Genomic DNA, 21,484 nt, shown 5'->3' on the forward strand with positions numbered 1-21,484 from the left:
AACGAAACAGAATTTATAATCGCTTGTAATTCTAATCAGCTCTGAATCTTCTTTACTAGTTGTTTAATCCTTCCTCCCTAACCTACTATAATATTACTCTATCAATACACTTCTTGCTTGCTAACAATGAGGCTTCTTACCTGCATCATCTTGACTTTCAATGACACTACCCACATTTAACCTCTTAACTCTCTTTAGAGCTTTTCGTTCCTCGTATTTTACCTTCTACCTTCTCTAAATCCTTCTCTGCAGATAACCCTAAGCATATCTGCATAAAGACCAAGCCTGGCTCTCATTACCATCCGTAGTGCTAGACCTCTATATCTTTTACCCATAAGTTGTAGGTGAGTGGATTGTTAGGGCTCCAAAGGAGGAGAGTTTCTTACAATTATTTTTTACCCATCAAAACCATTAATACATGTTCTCTGGAATTACTTAACATTAACTGACTGACTTAAAAACAATCTTAAATAACAGTAATGGCGCCAGAAAGAGGGTCTTTCTATCTGGTTTAGTTTGGCATAGGTCTCAGTTATAGACAACCCAAATAGGGCTCCCTACTATGAATGACCCAGGAGTGGAATTACTTGAAGTTCATCCACAATGGGGCGGACCATGGCTTGTGGATAGAGATTTCAATACAATAATGTTTTTGCATGAGAAAGGTAGAAGGGAAAGGACAACTTAGTATGCATAAATTCTAGGATTTCATTTAGTGAATTGATTGATTTTTTGTTGGAAGGCTCTAAGTCATGTACAAATAATCAACCCTATCCCATCATGAATATAGTTGACTTGATAGAATCCTAGATTCTAAAGATTGGGAAGAGCTAGTTCTACACATTTTTCAAACAACGCATCCACGTCCAATCTCGGCTCACGATCCATTTTTTTTGGAAATGAAAATTTGGGGGGAGGGGAATGTTAGGTAACTAACCGATACATCTAAACCTCGAGAGCTGATGGAACGCGTTAGGCTAGGCCCTTTATACCTGTCCCATACTAGTTTGGGTCCCACCTAGTCCCATACCTACCTAGGCAGGCTTACACTCGAGACCGTACCATTCCACCACGCTTCCGCATCTGTCATCCTCAGCAGCCCACTCTGTGACGGCTTTCACTTTGGCCTTTTTTTCCAAGTAACCCTTTCCATAGATCGCCCCTTCTACAGCGGCCCACTCTGTGCTAACTCTCACTCTGGATGTTTTTACCAATTAGTCTTCTCCACGAGTCACCCCTTCCGTTACTTGAACACAGGGCATGGTGGCTGCTCAGATACCAAATGTTAGGTAACTAACCAACGTGACAAAAACTCCATAGCTGATGGAACGTGTTAGGCTAGGCCCTTTAAACTTGTCCGATACTAGGTTGGGTCCAACCTAGTCTCATGTCTAGGCAGCCCCCACTCAAGACCGTAGCAAGGAACCTTCTCTTTGAGATAACGGGGTTTGATGAAAACTCAGATGGACGGTCCGATTCGAAATGGATCGTGATTCAAAATCAAAAAGTAGGATCCCAAACCAATCCAAAAAAGATCTGACTAATGAGGAATACAGAGATTGTGACCAAGACATAAGTGGATTCAATCCGATGTGGATCCGTTGGAACTAAGGTGATGGCCGACTTGGGCAATGGATGATTATGAATAAGGATGTATTCCATCTTTACCTCTAACGGCTCCAACCTCCCAAACCTACCTTCCAGAAAATGATCTCTGACATTACAATCTGATGACTCAAGCCTCAGATAAGTTATTTGAGCAAGAGCTCAAAAAAACATATGGGCCCACATTGTTTGGATGATCCAAAACATTCATTTGGATAGTCCAAAGATAGATAGAGTGTGCACACTCCACAAGATTATCCTAACCCTTCGATTTGTGGAGGTTAAAGTGGATGGGTATAAACCTCCACAAATCTGTCCATTTTTAACCTCCAAAAATCGAAGGGTTAGGATGATCCCATGGAGCTGATTTTTTTGGTACACCCTATCTATGTAAGGGCCTATCAAATGAATGCTTTGGATCATCCAAACAATGTGGGCCCACATGATTTTTTCAGCTCTTGCTTAGATTACTTATCTGAGGTATCGCACAGAAAACGTTTCCCCATATATATATATATATATATATATATATATATATATATATATATATATATATATAAGAAAAGGGTTCCTGCTAACGTTAGCAGCTAGCTTAACATTAGCATAAAACAAGGGTGGGGCCACATTGTTGGGGTGATCCTAAGCATTCATTTGAAAGGCCCCATCATGGATGGGGTGTGTACCAAAAATCAGCTTCATTGGATCATCATAGGAATGCCATTTGTGGGGGTGAAAATGGACAGATACTGTTTATCCACTAATCTGCCCATTTTTTCACCCCACAAATGGACACCCTAAGATGATCCAATGGAGTTGATTATTGGTGGACACCCTATCCATGAAAGGGTCTTCAAAATGAATGCTTTGGATCCCCCCAACAATGTGAGCCCGACCTTGTTTAAGCTAACGTTAGCAGGTAAGCTTAGCTGCTAACGTTAGCAGGAACCCTTTCCTCATATATATATATATATATATATATATATATATATATATATATATATATATATATATATATATATATATAGCAGAAGAGAAAAGGAGAGAATTTTGTCCATTTAACACGTCAATGTGGATGATTTTTACCCTTTTTTGCCCTCCCCACATATATGTACATACTATCTATGTGAGCGTAAAAAAAGTATGAATGTTCGCTAGCCACCTTCTTCAAACGCTATGTCTCGCCCATCCTTTGCAATTGTATGTATTCAGAGATTTGTCTTATTGGATGTGATGAAAAACTGCACGGAAATACTATTTCTTGAAAGGTTGCTAGCAATAATACTTAAAGAAAGAAGCTAGCAATAATAATCATCACGTAGTAAAGTTTGGGAGGGAAATTACAGACAACGGGTACCTGGATATGACAATTACGGAAAAACTACAAATAAGAGGTTTCAAAATATGACAATCACGAAAAAACTACTTTTCCTTATTAATTTTTTGAGGATATTACGAATTCAGCACACCTGTAAAAATATTTACAAATTCCGAGCACCTTCAGACGAACAACAAATTATGGAAACCTCTATAGATTGGAGGGCTAGGATCAGCCTATGGAAATGATTTTACGGGCACAACCTATTGATGTTGTGTTCCATCATCACATGGACGGTTTGGATCAACCTATGATGTGGTCCGTACAGTTCTTTGTCGGCCCGTGCATCGCATAGGGTTTTTTACTAGTATATTATATATATAGCAGAAGAGAAAATGAGAGAATTATTTGAATTTCTCCCAAAATTCTATGAGAATTACACATCACTTTTTTTGACTTTTTTTAACAAAAGCACCCATTCAACCCACATATTTTCAATCATACTCCCTCCTTTATGCTTTTTAACAAAGGCACCCAATAAAGCCACATAATTTCAATCCTACCCCCCTCCTTTATGCTTTTTTAATTATGGAAACCTCTATATATTGGAGGGCTAGGATCAGCCTATGGAAATGATTTTACGGGCACAACCTATTGATGTTCCATCACATGGACGGTTTAGATCAACCTATGATGTGGTCCGTACAGTTCTTTGTTGGCCCGTGCATCGCATAGGTTTTTTTACTAGTATACTATACAGCAGAAGAGAAAATGAGAGAATTATTTGAATTTCTCCCAAAATTCTAATAGAATTACACATCACTGTTTTTGACTTTTTTTAACAAAGGCACCCATTCAACCCACATATTTTCAATCCTACCCCTTCCTTTATTCTTTTTAACAAAGGCACCCATTAAAGCCACATAATTTCAATCCTACTCCCGTCCTTTATGCTTTTTTAATTATGGAAACCTCTATATATTGGAGGGCTAGGATCAGCCTATGGAAATGATTTTACGGGCACAACGGGCTAGGATCAACCTATGGAAATGATTTTACGGGCACAACCTATTGATATTCCATCACATGGACGGTTTGGATCAACCTATGATGTGGTCCGTACAGGTCTTTGTTGGCCCGTGCATTGCACGAGGTTTTTTACTAGTATACTATATAGCAGAAGAGAAAAGGAGAGAATTATTTGAATTTCTCCCAAAATTCTATGAGAAATACACATCACTTTTTTTGACTTTTTTTAACAAAGGCACCCATTCAACCCTCATATTTTCAATCTTGCCCCCTCCTTTATGCTTTTTAAGAAAGGCACCCATTAACGCCACATAATTTCAATCCTATCCCTGTCCTTTATGCTTTTTTAATTATGGAAACCTCTATAGATTGGAGGGCTAGGATCAACCTATGGAAATGATTTTACGGGCACAACCTATTTCTGTTGTGTTCCATCACATGGACGGTTTGGATCAACCGATGATGTGGTCTGTACAGTTCTTTGGCCACAGGGACTTGGTTATACCTTGTTTTCAAAGCTGTTATTTTCTACCCTTTCTGTGCTACATGTTGTTATACTTACCTTCCCTTCCTTTGTGCATCTGCGTTGTCCTTCACCTTTAATTGCAAGGAAGTAAGACGTTTTAATTCGCCTAGTTTTGCCTTGGGTTGCATGTGAAATTGTGAGTGAATACAGTTAAAAACTAATATGTTTACTCATCACTGATAACTCAATTTTTTTGTTCTCCTTTTGTATTAACTTTGCTTTAGATATTTGATAACACACAAAAATTTAAAAAGTTAGGGAGATTACCTAACTGCTTTTGCCATTTGTAGTATGTAAAACAGCTCTTTATAGCCAAAAGAAAAGTACAAAGGAACTAGCTCATGAAGGAAGCTACCAAAAACCAGATATCACTCTGCTGCTACATCTTCAGTATTCTTAACCGCGCTCTCAGTTATGGGTAAGCTTCCAAGATCTCTGGGAGCATCTTTCACTAATTTGGAAACCAGAGAAGTAGAAGGATCAGTGGTTTCAGTCTGAGCTGCATCTCCATCTGAATTCATAACTAGTGTAGACACCGAGTTTTGATCTGATTCCTCTGCTCCAGCTGTTCTGTTTGAACTCTCAGTGTGTTCCAGTGCAACTGTTTGCAATTTTGAGTTGTCTTGATCAGAAATTTCCATCTTGGCTGTCACAATTTGATCTTGGGTTGAATCCAAGGTATTGGTTTCATTCTGCAGAGATGAAGCATGATTTTCCGTGTTTTCTGATGTTGCATTATTGTGTAATTCTGTTTGACTGTTAGACTCTTTCATTGTTGAATTTGAAGGAGAATCGCTTTCTAATTTCGACAAACTTACCTTAGTTCCTTTCTCTTCACTGGTCGTCCCATTCAAGGAAGGATTATCAACTGTGTAAACATTCCCTGAAGCAGGGGGCAATTCACTAGCCTTCGGGTTATTAGAAGTGTTCTGATCAACAGACCCATCCTTAACTGCATTGGTTTTATTATAAAACTCATTCTTTTCTGTAATTTCTACCTGTTTTCCATCTGAAGTTCCCGAAACTCTGTTTCCCATTTCAGATCTTATCGCTTGGGTATCCTGAACCACAGCGCTAGAAGCATCATCTCCATTGTACTGTGCTTCGCGTGCCTCATGAGAATTCCTACCTCCATCATGATCCGGATTCTCTAAAGAACCCATATCCTCATTCCGAGCATCAATCTCTTTGTGAGCTTCGTTTTTATGATCAACAGAGCCATCCTCAACTGCATTGGTTTTATTATCATTGCCTAACTCACTCTTTTTTGTAATTTGTACCTGTTTTTCATCTGAATTTCCCAAAATTCCATTTCCCATTTCTGATCTTATCGCTTGGGTATCCTGAACCACAGCGCTTGAAGCATCATCTCCATTGTACTGTGCTTCGCGTGCCTCATGAGGATTCCTATCTCCATCATGATCCGGATTCTCTAAAGAACCAGCATTCTCATTCTGAGCATCATTCTCTTTGTTCGTTTCCTTTTCCCCCTTCTCATTGTTCTCGTCATTTTCTTCTTTCTCCTTGTCACCTTTGTTTTCTTCTTTCTTTTCCCTCTCCTTGCTCTCTTCTTTCTCTTTGTTGTCTTCATTCTCCCTTTCTTCTTCGTCCACAGAATCCGCATGGTGATCAACTTCCTCCTCGGCTTTCTTCTCTTGATCATGTTCATCAATCTCATCATCTCCACCCTCTCTCCCTTCAACTTTACTCTCTTCCCGCTTGCTTTCTTCTCTTTCACTTTCTTCTTCATCGCCGTGTTTATCATCCGCAGAAACCATTTCCACCTCATGGTTGAGATCTTTCCTCCCCAGTTTCAGGATTTCAAGCCTCCTCTCTACCTCGTCTGGAATTTTTGCATCAGCCGCATTAAATGCCTTCTTTTCAACGGAATGCTTGGCCTGGTAAAGCAACCAGATACAAACACCAACCAACAAACATATCTGCAGAGCGTGTTTTACCTTGAACCCTCTGGTTCTCTGATTCCTACTAGATGCTTGCCTTAACATGATAGAATTCCTCTAAAAATTCAACAGGGAATTACTTCCTCAATATCAAAATGCACAAAAGTCCGCACCAACAAATCTGTATCAAGGTTCAAAAAGACAAAACAAAATACAAAAAATTGAATCAAACCACAAACTTATCTAAAGACAACTTAAAACTATCAGTGAACAAGTTGACTAGAAAAAGTTAGCTGAACAACAAAACAAAGAAAACCGAATTTCCTGAAACTGGCATGCATCCAGTTGTCCCCATTCTATCCAAACAGGGATTAAGAAAAATAAGTAAATTAAAACCATATACACTTCTAAATTGAAGCAACCCCATCTCCCACTAGTTGGTTAGAAACAAAAAAAATGAAAATAATAGTAATTATAATGCTATTATTTAGCCTCTTTACGTCGCTTTGGGATAGTTGCTTTATTTTGTGTTTTCCTTTTTTTTTCTTCCTTTTCTCTGTTTTCCTATGCATTGACCATCTCGGTCTTTCTTTTCGTTTTTAATAAAGTTTTGCCATCATTCAAAAAATAATAATAATTATAACACTAATACCAAATACCCATAATGCAATTTCTTGGGTGTCTAAAACTGCCAATCCCCTAAATAAATACCATTATAACCCTAATCCTCCTCCAAAAAACCCCAATGGAAATCTAGGCTGAAAAACAAGAGTGAAAGCCACACAATTTCTTGATATGAAACAAACTCATCCACTCAAAAATCTTACTTAAAAAGGAAATTCAATAACAAAAAAAAAGAAAAGAAGATAAGCAACAATTTCCTGAATCCCTTCCAAAGTCAAACCCAACCTTCCTTAACCAAAAAGGGAGGATCGGGGATTGGGAGAGTAAGATTGAGAAACAAAGCTTTACTGGGGAAATTGTTATGGAGGTATGGGGAGGAAAAAGATGCCCTTTGGCACAAATTATAGTGCACAAACATGGGCAGGGATTGGGGAATTTGGGAGAGTAGTAACCCTTGTTTAGGAAAAGGTTCAGGTAAGCGGAGGCCCATTTGTGCGTCCATACTCCATACCATTGTACGAGCCATTAGTCAGGTTCGAGGTGGGTAAGGGAAAGGGGAACCATTTTTGGGGTAGATCTTTGGTTAGGAGAGTCATTGTTATGTCACGCATTCTTGGGCCTTTACCTCCTAACATCCGATAGAGGGGCAAGTGATGTGGGTGGTCAAACAAAGAAGAAACCTCAACGATAGAGAAATAGAGAGTTTGTCCTTGCTTTTAGGTCGTCTAGGATCCCGGTATTGTTCCCCTTTGTGTCCTTGATTATAGGTTCTGGAGTCTGGACTCCTGACATAGGTTCTGGAGTCTGGACTCCTGACATAACCAGCCCCTTTTCTATTCGTTCTTTCTTTGTCCAGGAGAGACAGGACAGGACATAACTACATTAAAATCCGGCGCTCACATGCTCCTCTACGAGTGGGTAGCTTATGCCTGGACGGTGGCAAAGAAGAAAAAAAAAAGTAATAACCTAAAAGGAATAGCATTCCATCTAGCTAGCAGGTGCATACTTTGAGAGGAGGAGGAGGAGGACACTTGACCAAGTAATATTGCTTTGTCCCTTTGCATATCGGACATGGCAGGGAATCACTTGGAGTTTTTAAATCTTATGGGCGTTCAACAAATCAATCAAAGTGACAATCATGAATTGGAAGAGTGGACGATTTGGTATTGCAGGGCAGATTCTTTGGAGACTAGTTCCCTACACCATGACATTACATTTATGGAAGAGCAGAACAACCAATTCTCTGAGGAGAAAGAACGGCATTTTGCACGGATCATTAACGAAATCAGGATAAATTTGGTCACATGGAACAGAAATGAAAACATCTTAGCTAGCTACAATACTCAACTCAACTAAGCTTTTGTCCCAAACTAGTTATGGTTGGCTCTTAGCTAGCTACAATATGGATGATATTATAAGGAATTAGAAGACAATCATCTATCAAAGGAGTAGAAAAAAGAAAAAAATCAAGATAGAGACAGTGAGATTTCTAGAAATTCATAACCACTTCCACATGAAATAAACCCTAACCCCCTCAGAAACCCTAAACCTCTAGGCAAAAAAAAAAACAAACAAACCAAGTTTTACGATTCTGAATCAAACCCATTATTCAAAAAGTGGGCAAAAACCCAACAAAAGAGGGAAAGAAGAGTAATTCCACATATCTACACATTTTTTTATTTTTTTTTGAATGGCCATATTTACATATGATTTACTCCAACAGTGCTGAAAAAACTAATGATATAACAGTAAAAGAAGATCTAAGAAAGACCCATCTTTTGAAATTCCACAAGAAAGCTGTGAAGATCCAAAACTATTCCCAAACAGATAGAAAGAATAATATTTCATACCTTAAATGCAGAGAAAGAGAAGAGGGTTTTGTTCTTCTTCTTCAGATCTCTGCGTATTTTACCTTGCAGATGGCATTTGATAATGAAAAGGGAAGTGATATTTCCCCCCCCCCCCCTCTGACGGGTAAAATCCCCTCCTTTAACGTTATCCGTTAAGCTTTAAAGGCAAAGAAAAACGTTAAAGGGGGTGAATTTATCCTCAGGCAGTTTACCATTCTCACGGAAACCGTTAAAGAGGGGGATTTTATCCATTTGAGGGGGGGCGGGGGGATAGAAAATACCATGATACGCAGGCATGAGTATTTTCATAATTTGCCTATTTTTTTCCTGGCCATGATATTGTTAACTGCACTATCTCACGTTGTCTTTTCCTTCTTACTTTGTTTGAGATTTTTTTTGGGAAATTGTGAAACTTTGACAGAAGATTAAATAGAAAAAGACAATTTGAGTTAGTGCAGATATCAAAACATGGGAGTGTCAATATCAGTGGCCTTTTTCTTGAAATGGTAACTCAGAACTCGACCTACCCCGCGATCGAAACCATTCTTTCAGGGTGCGTTTGGATTGTGGGAATGGGAATCAAGAAACGGTATGCTATTCCTATTTAGGTGATTGTAGCGTTTGGGTAATTTTATACGATGGAATGGAATATGAGTTTCAACGCCCAACGGAAATAGCGTCAAACCCATTTTCGGAAAAAAATAAAAATAAACACGGCAGCTCCACTCCTCCTCCCTTCTCTGTTAGGTTTTCAAGGAAGAAGCATCGTGTTGGGTTTTCGTGAGGCGACCTTCCGCTGCTGTAAATCATCCCTCCCTCCCTCCCTCCTCCCCTGGGTGGACGCCGATTTGCCCATATCGGTTTCTATTTCTCCCCAACTCTCTCTCTCTCTCTCTCTCTCTCTCTCTCTCTCTCTCTCTCTCCCTAACCCCCTAAAACTCTTTTTTCCGTAGCCCCCTGAAACCGACCTCCCATTTTCTTCAATATTCCACAACCAACGCATCTCTTCATTCGGAATAAAATTGGTGCTGAATTTGATGAATAATCTCATGCAAGGAAAGACAATTGAAAGAAGCGAATGAGATGATTGAGATGGGTCTGAAGTCCAGTTACATTGATTGATGGGCTTATGAGAGAAGTCATTGTAGAAGAGGGTTTCAGGGCAAGAGATGAAATGGTAAGTTGCAGAATTCAGCCAAATGTAGTAATCTATATCATCCTTTCAGGGCAAGAGATGAAATGGTAAGTTGTGAGAAGAGGCATTCAGGGAAAGAGATGGGTCTGGATGCATGTTTTTTATAATCTAAACATAGCGGGTCACTCTAAAGAGCAGAATTTAGGTAGTGCATTTGAGGTGCTTGATGAAATGAAAAGAAGAAATGTAATGCCTAACCAACTAACTTACATTGTAATGAATAATGGGCTTTGCCTTGTTGACATCTGCAGAGAGGCTTTTGCTTGCCACCAATGAAAAAACATCAAGAACCTCAACTTCTCCTATCATTTAACTCCCTTATCATTCTTATTTGGATTGACTATCCATCGAAAACTTAGGTTCTTTCAGCTAATGTTCTGTCATTTTTTATTGACTATCTAAGGCTAACTAATGGAAAATTTATCATTCGGGACATAGTTTGCTATTTGAGTGTTTAAAGTTTAAACCTTCAAGTCTTATTAAATGAAATATTTGTTCAAAATTTGATTCCATTCCAATGTTGGTATGGACTGTACCAAACACTAGAATCGGAAACACGATTGATTCCCCAGATGAATTCCAGTGCTTACACAAACACCAAAATTTCCAATGTTGGTATGGACTGTACCAAACACTAGAATCGGAAACACGATTGATTCCCCAGATGAATTCCAGTGCTTACACAAACACCAAAATTGGAATCGTTATTCTGTTTGTGGGGGGGGGGGGGGGGGGGGGGGGGTATTGGAATTGGATTGGAATGTGATACTGATATCGATTCCTGATTCCTGCGATCCAAACGCACCATTCGGGGAGTGATAAATCGTCTCCCCAAATTGATGAATCGACTCCCCATGTGTCTATCTCAGAAAGACACATGAGGAGTCAATTTATCCATTAGGGGAGTTGATTTATCACTGCCCTTCTTTTAATGGGTCTTGTTTTGGATGGGCCAGCGCCAAAAAGTCACACTCGCTGAATGATCCTAACCGTCCATTAAATTGAATATGGATTTTGCCCATTCTTGGTTTTAAGTGATCCGATCTGATGGGCAGGCCACCGGTTAGACGGTTGGGATTATTTGTTCAGTCACACACAGCAAAAATTTACAGTGATAATCTAGCATGCTGATCTTGTAGAACAAACAAATCAACGGTTAAGATAAAAGGACAAATCAACGGTCCCATCTAAACTAACATTCAACATTTAAGAGAAAGGACTAAAAATCAACGGTTTAGATTTTATTCTCCAAACCCAGAGCAAGGATTGATGAATCAACGGTCTGGGATCAACCGGTCAAGGTGTTCTCAACCAACAACATTTGGCCTGACGTATGGTTTCTATTTGGATCAACGGATCTGATCAATTAAAACTTGACATGACATCTCTAACGACACTAGTAAGTCAGGTTCATTTCAACAATTTAGAGGGAAATAACACTTACTTTATTTTTTCATGCGTAATCAAACAATGAAAAGCTTGGAAATTCTATAAAAGTTTTTCTTTTTCCAAACTTTTCCCTCCAATCCAAACAGAGCCTTCATACTCACTGAAATTCATCTAATACCAACTAAATAGTAGGATCACTTAAAATTCAATGAAAATAGAGAATTGACATCACACTCCCTTGCTTCAAAAGTGAGTCCTACTTCCTATCAGTATCATTGGTATGCCTAAACCCTAAACCCTAAACCCTAAACGCGATGACGATTTTCGTTTTATTGAAAGGGTGAATAATGGGACAAATGTACATTACAGATTTCACGAACAGTAAAAATAAAGGGCAATGATAAATTCGCACCCCCTGTATGATAATTCACACCCTTTTACGTTAAAAAGCGTTAAAGTCTGCCACATATGGATCTTCAAACAATGTGGACTCCAGTGTATTAAAAAATACACAGAGGGCAATATACAGTAAGGCCTACTCTATTTTATTGCACAAAAAAAGGTTGGCCTCAATGTAAATCGGCTGTGACCCAAATCAAGAGGCAGGACTGCTTCAATTCATCTTTTGGGAAATCTACTATGTAATACTAACAAACTATTGCTTACTTCTCTTTTTATGTTAAAGATTTGGAAATTTTTTTAGCATACATCTGTGATAACAGTCACTTAATGCATTATCTGAAATTTCTTTGGGCACTTCAAGAAATGCCGTTTGTTAGACTAAAGACCAGAAACAATGTTGGGTTACGAAACCCAATGTACACAAAACTAGTCAATCACTGTTAATTGGCATGTACAGTAAAGATCCACATTTTCAAATTTAACAAAGTAAATTAAAAAATGGCGGTTTTCTTTTTATTGAAAGCGTGAAAATAATGGGACAAATGTCAAGAGCAGATTTACCCAATAGTCAAAATGAATATCAAACTTCATCTAGGCCATGTGAATGTTAGCATTCTTAGGACACCTCTACATAAGCATGTGTTAAAAGAGCAGGAACGTGGGGTGAAAGATCTTTACCCGTTTGAGGAACCCCCAGTTGCAAGGCTTCTCATCTGTACCATTCCAGCAACTGATCGGATTGGTGGCATTGAATCAAGCTGCAAATCATTATTATGTCTCTGAAAATATGCCACGAGACTGTCAATGTTCTCAAAATCAATTGAACGAAACCTAAAGCCCTTTGGATGCAGACCAATATACTCATAATGTGGATTTGTGCTCCGTATATATGACAAAATAAAAGTTCCCGGATGCTCATGAGAAATGCCAAAACAGTATACTATCCTCATTGGATTCGCTGCTTTCTCCATTCTTAGAAGGTTGTCAACTTCAGCTTTGGAGCCCCTCCTGAACTTGTGGTATGCAAGCATAGTCTTCAGATGTGTTACCAGTTTGTCAACATATCGATCCATGACCTAGAGATTCAAGTACAGATACTAAGTGCACGCAGATACAAAAGGAGAAAAAAGGAAAAGGACAAAAAACATAAAAGAAATATCAATCCAAGAATTGAATTATTTCAGGACAAAAAAGAAAGAAAAAACAAACAAACAAACAAACAAAGAATGAATGAAGAATGAAGAATGAAGAATGAAGAATGAAACTTAATATACTCAATATAAACCATTCTATGAAAACCAAGGGAACTTGGATGATTAAAAGATTCTCATGGTACAATACAAACTGAGCTCCACACATTGTAAGTCAAATTTGAAATTATTGTCCAGGAAAGGCAATAAGGACCAAATCAATTTTCGAATGTAAGTTCAAACGTATCCTAAGAGAACAAGAATCATAAAATGATAACCAGAACAAATCTCACAACAAGATCAGTCTTTGAGAGAAGATGCACAAAAATATATATAAATGCCAACAATTGATATTAGTTCCACAGAATACTTTCTATTCATGCCATTACCTAAAATTATCAACATGGCTTAGTAATTGTGACCTTATTTGCAAAGCAATAGTTAAAACTAAAACAAAACAAACGAAATGTCCATGTTTAGTAGCAGATTTAATCGAGTATTTTGAACAAATTATCAGCACCAGTGATGTAAGGCATGCACGCAAACACCTATGTGACATATTGAAATTTTATTTTCAAGTAATTTTTTTAAAAAGGGATTTGCTAGGGTCCATCGCAAAAGGCATTTCGCAGCTGGTCTGTCGCATGTCAGACCAGCCACCTCATGAATGAAGACAACAGCTTTTGTCACTATTCACGAGGTGGGTGGTCTGACATGCGACAGACCTGCCACGAAATGCCTTTTGCGATGGACGCTAGCAATTCCCTTTTTAAAATATTCAAATTTTTATTTTAAAGTATATACGAAAGCTTTAGGACCAAATTTTCGTCAAAAAACTCAGAGGTTTTGGGTTATTCATGAGTTTATGACAGCTTTATGGGCAAAATGTTTATTCCATATTATCAGGATTTTAGCTCATTCCTCGATAACTAGGGACATATAAATCAATTCTGATACAAAATAACTTCTAATTGATCTCATTAGAAAAACAAATACCTTTAAGTGACTGAATATTGTAGGTATTTCCTAACATTTTAATAGTAGATATATTTATTTACTTTCACAAAGATAGGGATAGTCTAACAATGAGACAGAAATTCAGCCATTATCTGCAAATTAAACAATACTTTGTCCCATTATTTAAAGAGTAAGCATCAAAACTTCATTAGTTATATCAAAGCCTTAAAACTTGTCAAGCAAAAAAAAGCAAAAAACTTTGTCCCATTATTTCTAAATGAAAAGCAAAAAAAGAACACAACAAAATCAGCCAAAGAGAGTAAACACTTGTCAAGCGTAATGGAAAAGAATTTATACCAACCTCATCCAGATCCTCAAAAGTGTCATCCCCAATTTTTAAAGTTTTCCCAAGACAAAGCAAGCTTGTGATGTCCTTATGCTCTTTTCCACCCTCAAATATGTCTTTATGGGAGTAAACCCCATCAGAAATTTTCAGAGTTAAAGTCAAATAGGAGGGCCCCCTAACACTAGGATGGATAATGCTTTCACCTGCATCCTTGTCTGACAGGAACTGCTCGCACAATAGACAGTATCATAAGGAATTTGATGACCCATAATTATTAAATTAAAATGATTGTTTCATCACCACTAGAAACAAACCTCCATCGCTTCATCAACTGTGAAATTTTGAAACCGGGGGTGAACAATCATCCTTGGCTTGAAATACTTCTTTGCAAGCTTCTTGTCTTTCTCTTGCTCACTCTGCAAAGAGCTTTCTTCTTTTTTATAGTAAAGATCCACCTTTTGATCATCTCGATATTGGTCAATGACCTGCAATGAAAAAAAATCAGGATGGATGTTGTGTGAGGGCTAAAACCATAGATAATTTACACATGAACAGTGGAATATATTAATAACATTTCACGAGAAAAGACAAAATGATAAGGGCATATAGTGTATATGACCTGGATCCTTTCTGGAACATCAATCTTTCGTATCCGGTCATCCTTTTCAGTCATATACTTCTCCGTAAGAATAAAAGGTTCAAATTCATCTTCAAGCCGTTTTTCTCTCCACTCACCAAAATCATCATAACTACCACCCTTTGCAAAGCGTTGCTTGCGAAGCATCAGGAGTTCATTGACAACAACGAATATTTCGCGAGCTTCCTGCAATGCAGACGACGAAACTCCAATTGCTGGCCTTGACTTCTTTTTACACGGTTTCCTCCTCCTAGAGAAGCGAACAAGTTACCAGTTTCATACACGAAACGAAAGAGAAGAGAATGAGATCATTCAAGAAACACAATGTTAAGAAGTAGTAATCGCATATTCTGCATAGGAAAGTATACCTCACAGGAGCTCCATTCTTGTCAACTTCCTCCTCATCCACGATAAAATCTGCCATTTCATCCTCTTCACCGATATCCCTATCCTCCTCTTCTGGCTGTTCTTCCTCTTCAGCGATATCCTCGAGAGGTGGCCCTAGGAACATTACAATGAATTCAACCATCCAATCAAAATTGGAAAAAATAATAATAACTACCAAGTCAAGAAAACGAGAGCCGAGGTAACAACCTTCGTCGTCACCAAATAAACTGCGCTTAAGTTTTTCCTAGGCAGTACGGCCACTCCTACTGCTTTTATCAATTTCCTCTTCATTAGAAAACCGAGATTGCTCCTCCTGCTCAGCGTCCCACCCAGTTTTTTTCAAACGTCTGAATTTGTTGCCCCCCTGCTCATTTTCAAGTAAGAAGTCGAGATATGAGATTAGCCCACCAATTTCTGACAACAGGTGAAAGTAACAAATAAGAAGATAAAATTCAAGAGCTTAAAAACTAACAAGTTTGGGCCAGCGGAAGCCAGTGATGTTATTGTCCTGAAGCAACTCGTAGTCATCTTCATCAAGAACATAATTCTTCTCAGATTCTCTGAAGTGTGCAAAAACAAATGATTACTAACAAGCAAAATCAACATGAGTAAACAAAGAGAAAATAAAAATCACATATTACCTTTTATTCCTCTTTTTCTTCTTTTGTTTCTCCTCCTCCTCGCTGTCCTTTTCCTCTTCCCCATCCTGTTCTTCTTCCTCTACGTCATCTACTATAAACCCATCCTTCTCATACTCATCCTGCCCCTCTTCTGCTTACCAACAGAAACCCAATAAAACAACATAAAAATAATGCAAAACAAACAAAGATATAAGAAGATTATATTGCCAAAACAAAAAGACTGAATTCAGAACAGAATAAAACATAAATAAGAAGAGTATTCTACAGCACAACACTTGTAGACTGTAAATTGGAAAAAAAAACATTATTTCTTCAAAAAGATGAGGATCAAGATTATATTCCCAGAATCAAAAGCAAACAGATATGGTTAAAAGAAAGGAAGAAAGAACAAAAAAAAAAAAAATTAGTGGCAGAAACCAAAAAAATATATCATTAAAAAATAAAATAGTGAACAAAAACAAAATAATAAGATCATATCATCACAATCTCCAATCAACCAATAAAAGATTAAACCAAATTACCTCCAAAACCAAATTCAATACAACCCATAAATTTTCAAAAGATATATTTCATAGAAAAACCAAAAAAGTAGAGGATCTAAATTAGGAAAAAAAAGACATTGGACAAGAGATTTGACACCCTAACAGCCATGGAAACAGAAGCAATGTGGGAAAAATAGAAAGAACTCTATATAAACAATTGAAACCCTAATAATAAACAACAGAATGCTAAAAAAAATAAAAAAATCACAGACCTTCCTCTTCATCATTGTCATTATCTCGCAACTTTATCTCTTCCTTGTAAATATCATCTGCCAAAAAACAAAAAAGAATGAAAAAAGAAACGGAGAGAGCTGGAGAAAATTTTGAAAGGAATTCTATCATTACCTTGCTGGTCTGACATTGGTAATCGAGACAAATTAATGGAAATACAAATCCCAAATTGAGCAGAAAAGCAAACCCTAGAGAGAGATTGGGAGTTTTCTTTTAATTCCTATAAAAATAAGATGGAGTAATCAAAAGAAGAAAATCTGCAAGAAATCAAAGAAAAAAAAAATAGAGGGAAATTTAAAAGAAAAAACTAGGAAGAGAGAGTGGGATAGAGAGAACATATAATTCATCTGTTATGTATGTCGGGTTGGCGTCGGGTTGGGTTAAGGTTTCCCAGCCTGGGTTGAGCTAGAGTTAGGGCTAGGGTTAGAGTTAGGGTTGTGGGCTTGGGCAACCTGACCCGAGTGAAACCCGACATTTTTTATCATTTTTTTCTAAGCATAAAAACTCGGGTTGGGTCCGATTGGAGAAAAGGGTTCCTTCGGTCGGTTCGGGTTGAGTAAATGGTTCTCGGGTCAGGTTGGCCTCAACCCGACCTGAGTTCCACCCTCATTATTTTTCATAGGATCATCCCAACAGCCCAACTATACTATCTATAGAGATTTCCATAAAAGACAGTTCATCTTTAGACCGGAGGGCTTACAATCATTCTATTGTAATAAATTTTTGGGCACAACCTATTTACTTGTGGCCCATCAAATGGATGGTTTGGATCATCCTTAGTGTAAGCCGCACAGTACTTTTTGAAAAAGATTTAGACTATACTGGCTTACACCATATAAACTGGGGTTTTGTAAGTGATCTTGCAGCAGTACCATTGAAGGAATGGATTCTAGTAAATTGATTCGAAACCCTTGAATAATATGAATCAATAGTTTTCCTTAATTTTGTTAAGGAAAAAACTTTAAAATGGGATTCCGTTTGGAAAATAAAAACGGAACTGATGTGTATTTATTGCTTTTATGGGGATTTGAGCTCCCCCATTTGCGTTTTAGTGGACGTGGCTCTAATGGTTGATGCTCCTACTTCAATGCGAGAAGTAGGAGATGACTTCAATGTGAGAAGTAGAAAACGAATTTTGTAGTGCCGATTTCCACTATTTAATAAATATATGGGGAAGAATCTTAGCCGATTATACTTGGGGCCATAGACATATCAACTGGGTTTTGGCACGTACCGGAGCGTTGATTACCCGGTCGGATCCAGCATTCGTAGTAGGGTGCAACTCGGGTCAATTTTCGGAATTCAGGTTGAGCTTTTACCTTAAAATCAGGTTGGGTTCGGGTTGATTCCAATTCATTTTTTTAGCAAAAGCTCAACCCAACCCGACCCAAGTTGCATCCCTAAATTCTTAGTGGCTAGCTACTTGATCTTATCTGCTGGGGTTGATATGAGAGGTAAAGGGACGACTTACCTATGAGGTCATTTGTGGTTTCCATGAGATTTTGACCCTTAACAAAACTGTTGGGACCCACATACATGCTAAAATTACACAAACATTAGTTTGCTTGGTAACATATTTCTTCTGCCCACTGAATGATCTTAACGATCTCTGTAAAGAAAGGTAATTCGTCTTTCAAGGGGTGTTAATTCATCTGGGCATTGCCCTGTTTTGAAAATCACACCCATGACTCTTCCATTTCATGATAGTTACAAAATTCAAGTGGTTTTCTTTGTTACTATGTTCGAATTTAGGGGTTGCACTAGTTAGACCTGCACTCTGTTCCTCTATATGTATTCAATCAGATCCACTAAACCGAATGATCCTCACAACTTGACCATTCAGAGAGTAACAAACCATCTACGTTACGCAACAAACTCACACGTGCGCCTCTATCCAAACCCAAAAGCGGTGATTCTCCTCCTCCTATACCTTCCTTCCCCCCTCTCCCCCAAAAAAACCAAAACCCTAACCCTAAACACCAAAACCAATGGCCTCAAAGCTCCTCGCCACACGTGCCACCAAAACCCTAATCCGCCGCTTCTCCCTCGCCGCCGCTGCTCCTCTCGATCCCTACGAAGATTCCTCCGGCGGGATCTCAATGAAAGGCGTAAAAATCTCCGGCCGGCCACTCTACCTAGACATTCAAGCCACATCTCCGGTAGATCCACGTGTCCTCGATTCCATGCTCCCATTCTACCTCTCTCGTTATGGTAATCCTCATTCCCGTACTCACCTCTACGGTTGGGAATCTGATTCCGCTGTCGAACATGCCCGGAATCAGGTCGCAACCCTAATCTCAGCCTCCCCAAAAGAAATCATATTTACCTCCGGTGCGACTGAATCCAACAACATCTCTGTCAAAGGTGTAATGAATTTTTATGGTGATAAGAAGCACCACGTCATCACCACCCAAACAGAACACAAGTGCGTTTTAGACTCATGTAGGTATCTCCAACAAGAGGGTTTTGATGTTACTTATCTCCCTGTGGGTCCCGACGGAATCATCGATCTCGATCGGCTCCGATCGGAAATCCGGCCGGATACTGGTCTAGTCTCCGTCATGGCGGTTAATAATGAGATAGGTGTGATACAACCCATGGAGGAAATTGGGCAAATTTGTAAGGAGAAGAATGTACCATTTCATACTGATGCGGCGCAAGCCCTAGGGAAAATCCCAATTGATGTGGATAAAATGAATATTAGTTTAATGTCGCTTAGTGGGCATAAGATTTATGGGCCTAAAGGCGTTGGGGCGCTTTATATTAGACGTAGGCCGAGAATTAGGGTTCAGGCGCAGATGAGTGGAGGTGGGCAGGAGAGGGGGATTAGGAGTGGGACCGTTCCGACCCCGTTGGTGGTTGGAATGGGGGCCGCTTGTGAGTTGGCGATGAAGGAGATGGAGTATGATGAGAGGAGGATTAAGGGGTTACAAGAGAGGTTATTGAATGGAATTAGGGGTAGGTTGGATGGGGTTGTGGTGAATGGGAGTGTGGAGAGGAGGTATGTGGGGAATTTGAATTTGTCGTTTGCGTATGTGGAGGGGGAGAGTTTGTTGATGGGGTTGAAGGAGGTTGCGGTTTCGAGTGGGAGTGCGTGTACTAGTGCGAGTTTGGAGCCTTCGTATGTTTTGAGGGCTTTGGGGGTTGAGGAGGATATGGCGCATACTTCGATTAGGTTTGGGATTGGGAGGTTTACGACGGAGGATGAGATTGATCGGGCGGTGGAGTTGACTGTGCAGCAAGTGGAAAAGTTGAGGGAGATGAGTCCTCTTTATGAGATGGTGAAGGAAGGGATTGATATTAAGAGTATTCAATGGGCTCAACACTGATGATGGGTGGGTGGATTCTAGGTGAAATGGGTTGGTTTTCGTGTTTTGGATCGTCTTCCCAAGCGTAAAATCTATGTAATATATGAACGGGATGGAACTAAATTGAGCTGTTTTCGTCCATGACTGGTTATCAAGGTTTCTCTTTTAAGGTATATGTGCGACGTTTCTGTTTTTTAGTTCTTTCTTGGATTTATAAATAAGGAACTGACATGGAGTTTGTATGAATTTGGCATAGAAAGAAAACCCTTTTACTATTGTTGTGTATTAATTTGTTCTTTGTTCATATGAACTGTAAATATTTACTCTTCTATTTCATCCAGAAAGCTAATAAATGATATGGATTAAAAATTTGTTTCCTAGATTACATGTTACTGGCATTAGTTAGGATGATATGATATGCTTTTCTTTCGTGATGAATGTATGCTATATGCAAGTTGCAAATATGGTATAAGCTTTGTTTATTGAGGAATGGAAGGTTTGGATGATGCTGTAGGGGTGCTTTGGCGAGATCAGTGCATTATAGGTAGTTACTTTTATCATTTTAGATTGTCTGATTTGCTGAGGTTCCTTATGGCAACCATATTATTTCTCCTTATTTATTGCCTTGGAAATTGTTCAGTCTTAATGTGTCCATCTGCTGTAAATTCTTTGAGTGATTGATATCTCTAGGACTTCCCAATTTCTTGTGTCATATATATGGGTTACAAAGCATTTGGATTAGATACGATATTTGCAAAATTTGGTTATTAGTAGTGACACAATTAGATGCGTGGATTGGTGGTCGAAAGTGGATTGACTAGACTTGGTCAAATAGACTAGCAGAATACCAGCAAAAAAGCGATTGAAATATGGAAATGAATAGCTAGATAATCAGTCCAATCGGAGTAATGTGTGATAGCCAAGCTAAAAATTGGAGAATTGTGGTCGAAAGTAGCACTAATAAGTTTAGAATTCTGAACTACTGCTGCTGTAGTAAGTGGGAGTCTCTCGGATGAGGGACTTTCTCCAACAATTTGAAGTAGAACTTCATCAAGTTCTTAAGTACCAGTTCTCTTCAACTGGGAACTCGAGTAGATGAGCTTTGGACCAGTATTCTAATCTGGTTCTCAGGCTAGAAATGGTTTTCAGCAAAACACTTCCAAGACTGGTGGGACAGGAAAAATGGTTCGGAAGCTATGCTCTGTTGTTCCACAGGTGGATTGAGAGGCGCTGCTCAAAGTAGTCCAACAAGGATGCAGGCAATGGCAGAAAATATAGGGAACGAAGTGCGAGGCAATCAGCTAACTAGTGGAAGAAGCATGTCACCAATCTTGGGAAAGGATACTTTTTGGGCTGAGAGTATACATTTAAGCTCAAAATTCAAAGTTCAATCTGAACTGACTGAAGTA

At 38.7% G+C, this 21,484-nt stretch overlaps 2 protein-coding genes across 4 annotated transcripts; one reads left to right on the forward strand and one right to left on the reverse strand.

Annotated features, from left to right (window-relative positions):
- Positions 1 to 4,720: 4,720 nt before the first annotated feature.
- On the reverse strand, positions 4,721 to 15,699 carry LOC143858161 (transcription elongation factor SPT6 homolog). 3 transcript variants are annotated; one of them, XM_077368801.1, is made up of 7 exons: positions 15,561 to 15,699; positions 15,335 to 15,467; positions 14,949 to 15,216; positions 14,644 to 14,814; positions 14,345 to 14,554; positions 12,515 to 12,912; positions 6,390 to 6,557 (listed from the first exon to the last, which is right to left on the reverse strand). In XM_077368801.1, exons 2-7 carry the CDS (start codon positions 15,388 to 15,390, stop codon positions 6,527 to 6,529), a joined length of 1,134 nt encoding a protein of 377 aa, XP_077224916.1. In that variant the 5' UTR covers positions 15,391 to 15,467; positions 15,561 to 15,699; the 3' UTR covers positions 6,390 to 6,526. The 3 variants fall into 3 exon arrangements, with proteins under 3 accessions (XP_077224915.1, XP_077224914.1, XP_077224916.1); XM_077368800.1 differs by lacking the exons at positions 14,345 to 14,554; positions 14,644 to 14,814; positions 14,949 to 15,216; positions 15,335 to 15,467; positions 15,561 to 15,699 and having other exon boundaries at positions 4,721 to 6,557; positions 12,515 to 12,653; XM_077368799.1 differs by lacking the exons at positions 12,515 to 12,912; positions 14,345 to 14,554; positions 14,644 to 14,814; ... (1 more) ...; positions 15,335 to 15,467; positions 15,561 to 15,699 and adding an exon at positions 8,851 to 9,015 and having other exon boundaries at positions 4,721 to 6,557.
- Positions 15,700 to 18,540: 2,841 nt separating this feature from the next.
- On the forward strand, positions 18,541 to 20,455 carry LOC143858162 (cysteine desulfurase, mitochondrial-like). Its single transcript, XM_077368802.1, has one exon. The coding sequence runs from the start codon at positions 18,756 to 18,758 to the stop codon at positions 20,094 to 20,096; it is 1,341 nt and encodes a 446-aa protein (XP_077224917.1). The 5' UTR covers positions 18,541 to 18,755; the 3' UTR covers positions 20,097 to 20,455.
- The last annotated feature ends 1,029 nt before the right edge of the window (positions 20,456 to 21,484 follow it).

This window comes from Tasmannia lanceolata, unplaced genomic scaffold (genome assembly GCF_043159265.1).
Source record: "Tasmannia lanceolata isolate RefF3 unplaced genomic scaffold, GAP_Taslan_0.1 ptg000025l, whole genome shotgun sequence".
Taxonomy (NCBI): domain Eukaryota; kingdom Viridiplantae; phylum Streptophyta; class Magnoliopsida; order Canellales; family Winteraceae; genus Tasmannia; species Tasmannia lanceolata.